The following is a 13299-nucleotide window of genomic DNA, read 5'->3' on the forward strand; positions in this document are numbered from 1 at the left end:
TGAATATTTTTTTTTGAGAGTTGACAAACATAGTATTGGTCATTGTTGCAATTAACAGGAAGTAATAAAGAAAGAGAGGTTTCACATATAAATATACTATCTTGGACATCTTTTGTGATTATGAGCACTCATTAAAATAGTATATGCTAAAAGGTTGATGTTGGACAAGGAAGACAACATAGTGGGTTATGTTTTCTTATATCCGAATAGAAGTTATATTGTCATGGATCCTCTAACATGTTGAGCTTGCTTCTCATCCTATGCTAGCCAAATCTTTTGCACCAAGTAGAGACACTACTTGTGCATCCAAAACCCATTAACCCGGTTTTTCCATGAAAGTCCACTATATATGCCTCGATTGAGTAAGATCCTTCAAGTAAGTTGTGATCGGTGCAAGCAATAAAAAATGCTCTCTAAACATGTATGATCTTTTAGTGTGAGGAAAATAAACTTTATATGAACTTGTGATATGGAAGAAATAAAAGCGATGGGGCTGCATAATAAAGTTCTTTATCCCACGCGGCAATATAAAGTGACGTTCTTTTGCATTAAGATTTCGTGCGTCCAACCATAAAAGCACATGACGACCTCTACTTCCCTCTACGAAGGGCCTATCTTTTACTTTTACCTTCTACCTTTATACAAGAGTCATGGTGATTTTTTTCCTTTTCTTTTTACACCTTTTCTTTTTGGCAAGCACTATGTGTTGGGGAAAGATCCAGACATACATATCCACTCGGATGTAGGTGATCATAAATTATTATTGTTGACATTACCCTTGAGGTAAAAGGTTGGGAGGCGAAATTATAAGCCCCTATCTTTCTCTGTGTCCGGTTGAGGCTTTGATCTCATAAATATCGCGTGAGTGTTAGCAATTATGAAAGACTAAAAGATGGTTGAGTATGTGGACTTGCTATATAAAAGCTCTTGCATTGACTCTTAACGATATTATGATAAATTGTAATTGCTTCAATGACTGAGATCATAGTTTGTTACTTTTCAATGAAGTTTTTGGTTCATACTTTACCTTGTGAAAGATTTATCACTTTATCATAAGAAGTTATATGACAATATGTTGTTGTTCTAAATATGATCATGATGCCCTCATGTCCGTATTTTATTTTTATCGACACCTCTATCTCTAAACATGTGGACATAATTATTGATTTCAGCTTTCGCTTGAGGACAAGCAAGGTCTAAGCTTAGGGGAGTTGATATGTCCATTTTGCATCATGCTTTTATGTCGATATTTATTGCATTATGGGCTGTTATTTCACATTATGGTACAATACTTATGCCTTTTCTCTCTTATTTTACAAGATTTACATGAAGAGGGAGAATGTCGGCAGCTGGAATTCTGGACCAGAAAGGAGCAAATCTGAGATGCCTATTCAGCACAACTCCAAATGTCCTGAAACTTTATGGAGAATTATTTTGGAATATATAAAAAAATATTGGGTGAAGAAGTTACAGTAGGGCACCCACCAGGTGGCCACAAGCCTGGAGGGTGCGCCCTATCCCCCAGGGCGCTCCCCCAGGTCTTGTGGGCCCTCTGGCCATCGTATGGTGCCCATCTTCTGCTATATGTAGAAAAAAATCATAAGGAAGCTTTCGGGAAGAAGCGCCGCCATCTCGAGGCGGAACCTGGGCAGAAGCAATCTAGGGCTTCGGCGGAGCTATTCTGCCGGGGAAACTTCCCTCCGGAGGGGAAAATCGAAGCCATCATCATCACCAATGATCACTCATCAAGGGAGGGTCAATCTTCATCAACATCTTCACCAGCACCATCTCCTCTCAAACGCTAGTTCACCTCTTGTATTCAATCTTTATCCCAAAAGCTCATATTGGTACATGTGGGTTGCTAGTAGTGTTCATTACTCCTTGTAGTTGATGCTAGTTGGTTTATTTGGTGGAAGATCATATGTTCAGATCCTTAATGATATTTATTACCCCTCTGATCTTGAACATGAACATGCTTTTTGAGTAGTTGCGTTTGTTCCTGAGGACATGGGAGAAGTCTTGTTATAATTAATCATGTGAATTTGGTATTCATTCAATATTTTGATGAGATGTATGTTGTCTTTCCTCTAGTGGTGTTATGTGAACGCCAACTACATGACACTTCACCATGATTTGGGCCTAGGGTAAGGCATTGGGAAGTAATAAGTACATGATGGGTTGCTAGAGTGATAGAAGCTTAAACCCTAGTTTATGTGTTGCTTCGTAAGGGGCTGATTTGGATCCACATATTTCATGCTATGGTTAGATTTATCTTAATTCTTCTTTCGCATATTTCATGCTATGGTTAGATTTATCTTAATTCTTCTTTCGCATATTTCATGCTATGGTTAGATTTGGATCCACATATTTCATGCTATGGTTAGATTTATCTTAATTCTTCTTTCGCAGTTGCGGATGCTTACGAGAGGGTTTAATCATAAGTGGGAGGCTTGTCCAAGTAAGGACAACACCCAAGCATCGGTCCACCCACATATCAAATTATCAAAGTAACGAACGCGAATCATATGAGCGTGATGAAAACTAACTTGACAGTAATTCCCATGTGTCCTCGGGAGCACTTTCCTTTATATAAGAGTTCGTCCAGGCTTATCCTTTGCTATAAAAAGGATTGGGCCACCTTGTTGCACCTTTGCCACACTTGTTACTTGTTACCCGTTACGAATTATCTTATCACAAAACTATCTATTACCGATAATTTCAGTGCCTGCAGAAAATACCTTGCTGAAAACCGCTTGTCATTTCCTTCTGCTCCTTGTTGGGTTAGACACTCTTACTTATTGAAAGGACTACGACTGATCCCCTATACTTGTGGGTCATCAGTTCTTCTTACTCAATACGTGCAATGGTGATGCAATGGTGCTAAAGTCCTTAACGAATCTATGATAGAATCAGGCTAAGCCAAGGCTACACACTTGTTGCAAGTTGGTTGGTTGTGGCCAAGTTTTAATAGCATCAATTTTTGCTTCATCGACATGAACACCCTTAGATGACAAAAGCATAACCCAAGAAAACAAGCTTGTCAACACCAAATGTGCATTTCTTCATACTAGCATAAAGGCGCTTGTTTCTAAGAGTTTGCAAAACGGCCCTAAGATGGGTGACATGATCTTCTAGAGATACGCTAAACACAAGCATATCGTTAAAGTAGACCACAACAAATATTCCAATGTATTTGTGAAGAACATAGTGCATCACACGCATGAAAGTGCTAGGTGCTTCGGATAAGCCCATAGGCATGACTAACCACTCATACAAGCCAAACTTAGTTTTGAAAGCGGTTTTCCATTCATCACCCTCTTAAATGCGAATTTGCTAGTAGCCACTTTTAAGATCAATTTTTGAGAAAATGGTGGCTCCGTGAAGCTCATCTAGCATATCGTCAAGGCATGGAATGGGATGCCTATAGCATGCGGTGATAGCATTTATGGGACAACAATTGGAAAACATGCGAAAACTACCACCCCTCTTAGGCACAAGAATAACCGGAATGGAATTAGGGCTTAAGCTCTCACGTACATGCCCATTGTCAATGAGGTGTTGTACTTGCCTTTGTATTTCTTTGTTCTCTCCGGGGTTGACGCGATATGGTGCCTTGTTCGGTAAAGGTGCACTGGGGATGAGGTCAATCCGGTGTTCGATGCCACGAAGTGGAGGTAGTTCAGGTGGTAGCTCATCAGGAAATACATCCGCGAACTCCTGCAATAGATTAGACAACACTAGAGGTTGATGGTGAGAGATGTTAGTTCTTGTCGCTTCGTATTTGCACACTAGGACATGGTGTATAACACTCGATGGGTTCTCACACACTTCTCTAATGTCTCTTTTGGTAGCTAAAAGCACTAAGTTTTTCTTGTCGCTCATCATGGAAGCACTCTTTTCTGGCTTGTGGCGCTCACTCTCTTTTTGGTGGCTCACTCTCTCACTATTCTCTCCATGATGTGTGGGATCTTGCTTGTCGGCGATCACTTGACTTGGCGACATGGGTCGTAGCACATACTCATTTCCCTTCATCTTGACGCTATAGTGATTGGTTTGCCCATTGTGGATGACGTCGCGGTCAAATTGCCAAGGTCGTCCAAGTAGGAGGTGAAAAACGGACATGGGAACCACATCACACTCCAATGTGTCTTCGTATGCGCCAATCTTGAAGGAGACTTGAATGGTGTGCTCCACTTGAATGGTGCCGGAGTCACTAAGCCATTGGACCTTGTAGGAACGAGGATGCTTCGTCTTGACCAATTGTAGCTTGGAACATAGCTCTTCACTTTCCAAATTGTGGAACTTCCTCCGCCGATGATGACCTTCATGGAACGTCCATTGATGCCCGCTTTGGTGTGGAAGATGTGTCAATGTTGGTCTTCGTCTTGTTGATGTTGAAGTGTCAAGACCTTGGAGACAACAAGAGCGGGGCTCAAATCATTGTCACAAAATACTTGGTCATCTTCGTCTTCATTCACTCGTCAGTGCATGGCCACGTGCTCAAGTGCTTCCATTTCTCCTCACTCATGGAGTCATAGGTGTCGTCGTCGTTGGCAATCATGGTGCACCGAGTGGGGCACTCAAATGTCTTGTGGCCTCGGCCTTGGCATGTGAAGCACTTGATGGAACTTGTCTGGACGGTCTCATCCGTTGGAGTAGGTGATGATGAAGCTCTCGGCTTGAGATTGCTTGTAGTAGGAGGACAACGTGAAGATGTCGAAGTTTGCTTGTAACTTGACTTGCCGCCGTTGCTTGGTGTAGGTTTTGTCGAGGTAGAAGGCGTTGTAGTCGTTGAATCTTGATTGTATGAACCGTAGGTCTTGGAAGAGTACTTGGCGTATTTATAGTCATCTTGCACTTGTCACACCGCCTTGGTAGCTTGGTGCACTAGCTCGAGGAGGTTCAAATATTAATACGGTTGGAAATCCACAATCTTCTTGATAGGATGGTTTAGTCCATTCAAGAATCGTGCCATAGTTTGCTCCTCATCTTCGGTGACATTGCCTCGAATCATGGCAATCTCCATTTCCTTGTAGTACTCTTCAACAGACTTGGTGCCTTGCTCGAGTAGTTGCAATTTCTTGAATAGGTCGTGGCTATAGTACGTGGGTACAAAGCGCACTCGCATGACATCCTTCATTTGATTCCATGTTGTGATTGGTGGGTCACCTTTTGCTTCACGCCATTCAATGACTTGCTCCCAACAAATGAGGACATAGTCTTGGAACTCAAGAGATGCCATGGTGATCTTCTTTTCTTCTTCATAGTTGTGTAAGCGAAAGATCTTGTCGACCTTCAATGCCCATGAAAGGTAGTCTTCGGGGTCATTGATTCTGGAGAACTTAGGCAAGGTGAACTTGAGCTTGTCATAGCGTTGTTCTTTGATGCGTGCGGGTCGATTGTGAAGGCACTCTTGCCGTGGTTGAGGGTCTTTGACTGCTTGTTGCACATGCTCCGCTTTATTAGCTTGACGTTGAGGACGTGGTATTCTTGCATGGTTCCTCATTTCTTGGCGCTCCTCGAGGCGTGCGGCTTCTTCTTGTCGCTCTCGTCGGATGGCCTCTTCTTGTTCCCGATTACGTGTGCGGACGACTTGGATTGCTTCATTAAGAGCATGTTGGGCTTCAAGGGCTTGCTCGTTACGGTGTTGTTGCTCTAGTCGAATGGTGTCGCCATCTTAGTTTACTTGGTGATCTTGGCGTATTGGAGCTTGCTCTTGGTCCACGGTGGCTTGTTCTTGTCGATGTTGTTGTTCGCGCTCTTGAAGGCGGCCTTGCAAGCAATTACCATGAAATGGGTTTTGTGGTGCTTGGCGATCTTCATGGTCTTGACGATGATGCGAGCAACGTCTTGGGTGACTTGAATCTGAAGATGTATCCGAAGAGTGTCGGCTTGAGTGTCGCCTTCTCGATGATGAGAGCATTGTAGAAGAGCGGGTGTCCATCATGGCTCGAATATCATCCTCGGGAGTTGCCATTGAGGTGTCAAAGTAGTCTCTGATAACCCACAAGTATAGGGGATCGCAACAGTTTTTGAGGGTAGAGTATTCAACCCAAATTTATTGATTCGACACAACGGGAGGCAAAGAATATTTGCAAGTATTAGCAGTTGAGTTGTCAATTCAACCACGCATGGAGACTAAATATCTACAGCAGAGTGATCAGTAGCACAATAGTATGGTAGTTTGATAGCAGTAGCAATAATAGTAATAGTAACAGTAACGGTAGCAGCAATAGTTCTATAGTAATTGTGGCAGTAGCAGGAACAACAGTAACTTAGTAAGAAACAATATGTGAAAAGCTTGTAGGCATTGGATCGGTGGTAACGATGGATAATATTCATCATGTAACAGTCATAACTTAGGGCGACACATGAGTACCGGTCATCCGGTGGCTGTGGTTTCCTGGTAGCTCTTCCTCTTGGTCCTCGCACTTGATGTCCTTGCCATCTTGTCCATTGGATGTAGTTGCTCCGTGGCTTCCTTTCAAGTACTTGATCACACACAAGGTCTCCGCTTGAGATAGTAGCCATGTCTCACATGTGAAATGTGTTAGTTCGAAAAGGAACAAGTTCACCTTAGCTTCGATAGCCCTTGCTCGAGCTCTAGTCATTGGTCCATCTGGTGTCGTAGGAGGCAAAGGTAGGTCCATGGGATGACTCTAGGATGCTCCACATCAACCAAACACTTAGGATGTGTTTGGTTTCAATCATCGGGTGGAATGTCATGGGTTGGTTCCGTCCCGAGGGCCCATTCCCGTGTTCGGTCCATCGAACGAATCGGAACCCACTCGTTCCATGGAACAACATATTCGCTGATTATGCGGAATGAAGTCATACCTCCGAATCGGCCGGACGACACAGAACCGCTCGCTCTCACCCCTCCCGTGACTCTCACTCACACCGAAACCCTTTCCTTCTCGGCGCCGCCACCCCTCGTCTGTCTCGCGCTCTCGATCTGAGACGCCGCCAGGCAGCCTCACCTCTCTCTCTCTCTCTCTCTCCCGTGTATGGTGGCGGCGGACGGAAAGAGCAACGGCGCTCCCTTCCACAGCGGCGGCGGGCTAGCAACGACGCTCCTGGCGACAGCAACGGCTCACAGGTAAGAGAGAGACAGGGAGGAGCGAGAAGGAATAATGGCGGCGGCGGCTCGCATGGAATAGAGGCACATCGGCCAAAAGGGGTAGCCGGCATGGGCATTCGATGGTCTGCCAATTGGGATCTCGGCAAGCAGTAGCACCCGCCCCATCTGTATGCGCGTATGAACACCAATTCAATGTTTATAGGATTTTTTTAGCAATTTTCAGTTGATGATTTTGACCGTATGCGTCATTAGATATCAAAGTTCATCAAATTGTTATAAGCACAAGCATACGAGTGATAATATACACCAAATACATTCCATTCCGTCTCTCCTATCAAACAATAAAACGTAACCATTCCATTCCGTCTAATTGCTTCTACCAAACACGGGAACGGAACCGGCCCATTCTAGAGGAATGGAACCATTACATTCCGTCCCACTTGGTTCGTCAACTAAACACACCATTAGCAAACATATAGCACAGGTTAGATATGAACGAGTGGTACATTGAAATCTGCGACCAGTGAACATACGTTTACTTATTTTTAGGACAATATACGTTTACTTTTTGTGTGAGAGAGAGATTGACCCCGGGGTGCCAGTGCCTATTTACCTATCCTTTTTTTTAGGCTCTCCCATTTTACCTATCCTTTCTCACGCACTTTCAGCCCAGACTCTCCACCAATAGACGGCCCAGAGAGGGGAGCAGACAGGCGCGGCCTGCGGGCTGGGGGCGCGGTCCGGGTCCGGAACCTGGCTGCCTCCGCGCGCTGCGCCAGAGCGCCTCTGCTAGGACTACTGCTGCGCCGCCGCTCCGAGCGCTGGCCCCTCTCAACTCCGGCCCTGCTAAACTGCGTACGTTCCAGTGCTCCCCGCCTCTATTATACTGCTGCGCCGCCGCTCTGAGCGCCGGCCCCTCTCGACCCCGGCCCTCCGCTGCGCTACCCGCGATTCTGCGAGCTTGCCATCAACAGGTGATTTCCCCAAGACCCAACCCCAATCCCCATCAAGCACTAGCCTGGTCGTTTTTTCCCCTAACTATCGCAGCACTAGTCTAGTCTATCTAGGTGATTTCCCTGATTTGTCAAATTTTCTTTCTGAGGGCTTGCATTGATATATGTTCTTATCAATTCATGTTATAGAAATACTGTTTATTCAAGGTGTAGGTTCTTTCTGTAGGCCATGTAAAGCTCATATCAAACAGTGAAATCAATGATTTGATCTGGTAGTATCTTTTGTGTCCCTGCTCTATTAGATGTTTTCTTGGTCATGTTTAATCTACTTTGTTGGATCATCAAGTGTTGAAGTTCAAATTTGTTTCATGGAGCCATATTCCTTTAATCTGTTTATGCTTTGCCATGGAGTACTTTTTGTAATAGTTCTAACTTCTAGCTACTTGAATTTTGGCCTGGGACTTTCTCGAATCCTGGCTCCATGAATCTGCTAGTGTTATGTCGAGTTTCCACCGTCTGAGAATCTGATTATGAGAACGGAACATGATCCATTATAAAAGCCCATTGATTCATAGCAGCAAGTTAGGACTTAGCAGTGAGGAATGAGTGGACTTATCTATTAGATCAAATGCCTTTTTTATTTGGAATCGTAAATAGTCATTAGCCTTGACTGCATTTGTTTACCAGTCTCTATTAGATGGGTATGTTTTTTGAACACATGAAATCGTGGGTGGTGTTTTGTTTATGTGTATTGCCTAATGTAAATTATAGGTTTGCAAAACAGAAGAACAAGGGTGGTTCTTTGAATTTTTTTGAAACCTCAATACCCAAACGGAAAACTGTAGCGGTGTGTACTTTTGATGGTATAGTGGCGAAGATAACTCTTTTAATGACCTGGCTATGCTCCTTACTGCATTGGTTCTCTTAAAGAGGTGCCGTTGTTTGAATTTTGATCATCGTTCATCTTCATGAAAATCCAGGTTACGATAAGCAGGGGCACAAGTGGTTTTACACAATGGTTCATTTCAAGAACAGGTACATGGTGATGGAGGTCTTCATCGACGCTAGCAGAGGAGAGGCTGATCCTGTCATCCTCACCCAGTTCAACATAACCAAAGTGATCAGAGACAGCATCCAGCTCAATTTTGGGGAATGCGGCCTAGCTGCATCTCTTGGATCATTGCAAGGTGCTAATAATTTCTAAAGCATCATCAATTCCTCTAGGCAGCATTATAAGTGTCTGCAGTGTGTTTTCCAGTTCTGTTTAGACTCTTAGAAGTAGTTCTGAGCTCTGGTCATCTTCTGCAGTGAAGTATGTAAATCCTGTGACGAAGCTTTGCGTAATCCGAGTGTCGCGTGAAGATCACCAGAAAGTGTGGGCTGCTATCACAATGGTGAGGAGCATTGGGAAGATCCCAGTGTCGTTCAACCTCTTGGATGTGAGTGGTGAGTGGATAATTCATGTCTTTGTTCTTTTCTTTTTAACAATCGGTTTGCCGCACAATGAGTATATTTAACAACCTGCTTCTTAGTACTTTTGAGTGTAAGGTAAAGTTCAGTTAGCAATCACATGACCTCCTTTCTAATTTTTATGCATGCATGTATTTTTTGAGTTTGTTGAAACTATTTATCTCACCGAGACCCCGAGACTTGGTTTTGATGTATTCCCTGCACAAGCTTTGGCCTGATGATGTATGTTTTTCCATGTATAGAGCCCAGACTTAGGTTCTGAGTGTTTTGTCTCTGCGCAAACTTTGGTCTGATGATGCTACTCCATGTATAGTTTTGATGCTCATCCTCATATCCTTGGATGTACTAGTTATTTTGTTATGATCCCTAACAGAAAGGAATGTTTTGGTAGGCCAACTGTGGCAGTTCAGAGCTGACCATCAATCTCCTCCTATCCAGGAAGTATCAGGGCCTGCAAGAAAGCAGCGCTGGAGTGCGAAGAAGCGAAGTTTGAGCAGTACAAGCTGGCTGCTGGTGACCGTATGACGCAGGAGATTATCGAATCCATGCAGAGTTGCTTTGCCAAACTTAAAGGATTAGATAGTTAGTAAGTTAACGTTTGTTCCGTGCCAGCAGTCTGGAAAAAGAACTCATAATAATCTAGACAAACGACATTGTTGCCGCTCTGTCCAAGTGTGCAACACCGCATCCATGCGCCAAAAAGGCCTACTCTAGAGAGAGCTTAGGGAAAACGATGTTCTTGTGGAAGAAATGTTGTGTGACTAATCATGTAGCATCCGGTATGGCGAAAAAGAATGATGCAGTTTAGCCAACGTTTTCCTGTTTCTTTTCGAAAAGGGGGGCTTTAAAAGGTTTAAGCATTATACCCGGCCTCTGCACAACTAAGATGCATATAGACAAATAAAATCCTCTCGCACAAAAGAAAAATAAAAAGGCGAAATACTAAGAAATATGTAGAGTCTATATAACGGCTAACGCGGAGGTGGGCCAATCCTAAGACCATGCTGCCACTCATGTTGGCTAAAAATATCCCTCGTCGTATCCTCCAATCATGTACACACCTCCATAAACAGGTCTCGATTCTCCACGCGTTGCAGAGAGGAACATAAACAGAGTCCCGGTACATCTGTAGATAACCTGCATCAGAGAAGTGCTTTTATTATTAAAAACCTTATCATTTCTACATAGCCAAAGCGACCAAATAACGGCAAGCGCTCACACCCTAAGAAGAGTTCTAAACCTGTGATCAATCTCATGTAACCAGTTGCCAAATACATTAGCAACAATACAAGGAGGATACAAGCCAGAAACTATTTGGATGACTGACCATATAGGACGAGCTAATTTGCATTGAAAGAACAAATGTTTTATTGTCTCATCATGATGACAAAAGACACATTGCGGACTTCCATACCAATTTCTCTTAATAAGGTTATCTTTAGTAAGAATGACTCCGCGACGAAGATACCATGCAAAGATTTTATTCTTCAGAGGTATCTTCATCTTCCGGATCTTCTTGTTATTATCAACTGGCACATCAGACTGGATTAATGCTCTATACATAGACTCCACTAAGAATTGATCATTCCCATGTAGGTTCCATCGAAATATATCAGACCCATGTGACAATTGCACCGTGGACAACCGATGTAGCAGGATGTACCACGATTGGAATCTAGGTCCAATTAAATCTCTTCTGAATGCCACATTTGGTGGAAATGATTGCATTACCGTGGCGATAATATCACCCTTGTGACGCACAATGTTGTATAGAGCCGGATATTGTTCCTGGAGTGTGGCATTCCCTAGCCACTTGTCCTCCCAGAATCTAATTTTCGAGCCGTCCTTAATCGAAAAGGATTCATAAGAGAAGAAATATTTCTTCGTGGCCATTAGACCCGCCCAAAATTGAGAATCTCCGGGCTTCCAGTATACTTGGGATACCGCCTTGGAACCCATATATTTCCTTCTCGGAAGGGTTTGCCATACACCATCTTCGGTCAGTAATTTAAACAGCCATTTGCCAAGAAGGGCCCTATTCTTAACCTCAAGGTCATGAATGCCCAACCAGCCTTGGTCTTTGGGACGGCAGACCACACTCCATTTAGCTAGTCTATATTTCTTTCTCTCGCTATCTCCTTGCCAAAAGAATCTTGATTGAAAATAGTCCAATCTATGTAAAACTCCTTTCGGCAACTGGAAGAAGGAGATCATATATAGTACCATGTTATTTAGTACTAAATTTATGAGGACCAATCTTCCACCAAGAGACAACAATTTACCTTTCCAACTGCTAAGCCTTTTTTACAGTCTCTCCTCGACGTGTTTCCATTCAGCATTTGTGAGTCTCCGATAATGTATCAGTATCCCTAAATATGTGATTGGAAACTAACCCAACCCGCATCCGAACAGTTCAGCGTACAGGTGGGCCTAATCTTGAGGCTTGTCAAAACAAAACAATTCACTTTTATGAAAATTGCTCTTAAGACCCGAGAGTTGCTTGAATGCTGATAAAATTAATTTCAGATTTCTCGCTTTCTCAAGGTCAAGATCCATGAAGAGAATTGTATCGTCAGCGTATTGAAATATAGAGAGACCACCATCAACTATATGATTTACTACCCCATCAAATTGACCATCAACCTTCGCACGCTCAATTATGACCGCTAGCATATCCGCCACTATATTGAATAGCATGGGCGATACCGAGTCACCTTGTCGCAATCCCTTCTTTGTTTGAAAATAATGTCCAACATCATCATTGACCTTAATGGCAACACTACCTCCAGAAACAAAGCTATGGATCATAGCACGCCACTCTGCAGAAAATCCTTTCATTCTGAGAGTCTGTTGAAGAAAGGGCCATTTGACTTTGTCATAACCTTTTTTAAAGTCTATTTTGAGTACCACCCCATTCAACTTTTTCCGATGTAATCCATGGACTGTTTCATGAAGGATAACAACTTCATCAAGATGTGTCTACCTTGCATAAATGCAGTCTGTGAATGACGAATCACGTGTTCAGCAACCGAATTTAGCCTAATAGTCGCAACCTTCATGAATATTTTAAAACTAACATTAAGGAGGCAAATAGGTCTATATTGTTGTATCCTTTCAGCCTCATTAACCTTAGGTAATAAAATAATCTCGTCGAAGTTTAAGCGAAACAATTCTAATTGGCTAGCATGTAGGTCGCTAAACAAAAGTAGGAGATCCGGTTTGATGACTCCCAAAAGTTCTGATAGAACTCAGTGGAAAAACCATCCGGTCCCGGGGCTTTGTTATGCTTCATTAGGAAAACCACCTTTCTAATTTCTTTCTCGGAGTATGTGGCTGTTAGAAGGCCGTTTTCCTTATCAGAGACCTACGGGATGTTATCTGTTCGAGACTCATCTATCGAGAAGTTTCCTTCCTCTAGGGCTCCGAACAATTTTTTTATAATAATTAGTGATATAAGATTTAAGTTGCTCATGCTCCTCAATCGTGCCCTCGTCCTGTTGTAAGGAATGAATAATTTTTTTCCGGTGTCTGCCATTGGCGACTCCATGGAAATTTCTACTATTCGAATCACCTTTCAAGATAAATTGAGAGTTAGAATGTTGGTACCATTTGAGTTCTCTTCACACAGCAATCTATCTATCTGTGCATTCGAATGACTCTTGATCTCAATTTCATGCTCAGATAGAGGTCTAACCTCTGCCAAAGCTTCTAACTCATCAATGATAGATGAAAGACGAAGCTTCTCTTTTTTGAGTATACCCACCGTATGCCTAGCCCAACCACCAAGAAATTTGC

At 43.1% G+C, this 13299-nt stretch overlaps 1 protein-coding gene across 2 annotated transcripts; it reads left to right on the forward strand.

Moving 5' to 3' along the window:
- Positions 1 to 7773: 7773 nt before the first annotated feature.
- Positions 7774 to 10316, forward strand: LOC119359446 (probable ribonuclease P/MRP protein subunit POP5). 2 transcript variants are annotated; one of them, XM_037625635.1, is made up of 4 exons: positions 7774 to 8055; positions 9015 to 9221; positions 9343 to 9473; positions 9943 to 10049. In XM_037625635.1, exons 2-4 carry the CDS (start codon positions 9050 to 9052, stop codon positions 10027 to 10029), a joined length of 390 nt encoding a protein of 129 aa, XP_037481532.1. In that variant the 5' UTR covers positions 7774 to 8055; positions 9015 to 9049; the 3' UTR covers positions 10030 to 10049. The 2 variants fall into 2 exon arrangements, with proteins under 2 accessions (XP_037481532.1, XP_037481531.1); XM_037625634.1 differs by having other exon boundaries at positions 7776 to 8055; positions 9343 to 9480; positions 9943 to 10316.
- The last annotated feature ends 2983 nt before the right edge of the window (positions 10317 to 13299 follow it).

The sequence above is a fragment of the Triticum dicoccoides genome, chromosome 2A, assembly GCF_002162155.2.
Source record: "Triticum dicoccoides isolate Atlit2015 ecotype Zavitan chromosome 2A, WEW_v2.0, whole genome shotgun sequence".
Classification (NCBI taxonomy): Eukaryota; Viridiplantae; Streptophyta; class Magnoliopsida; order Poales; family Poaceae; genus Triticum; species Triticum dicoccoides.

Bases quoted from the DNA above. Each gene is read 5' to 3' on its own strand.
- LOC119359446 (XM_037625634.1), top strand. From the start codon at position 9,050: ATGGTTCATTTCAAGAACAGGTACATGGTGATGGAGGTCTTCATCGAC. The intron at 9,222-9,342 runs GTGCTAATAATT...CATCTTCTGCAG, and splicing joins ATCTCTTGGATCATTGCAAG to TGAAGTATGTAAATCCTGTG. The intron at 9,481-9,942 runs GTGAGTGGATAA...CCTCCTATCCAG, and splicing joins CAACCTCTTGGATGTGAGTG to GAAGTATCAGGGCCTGCAAG.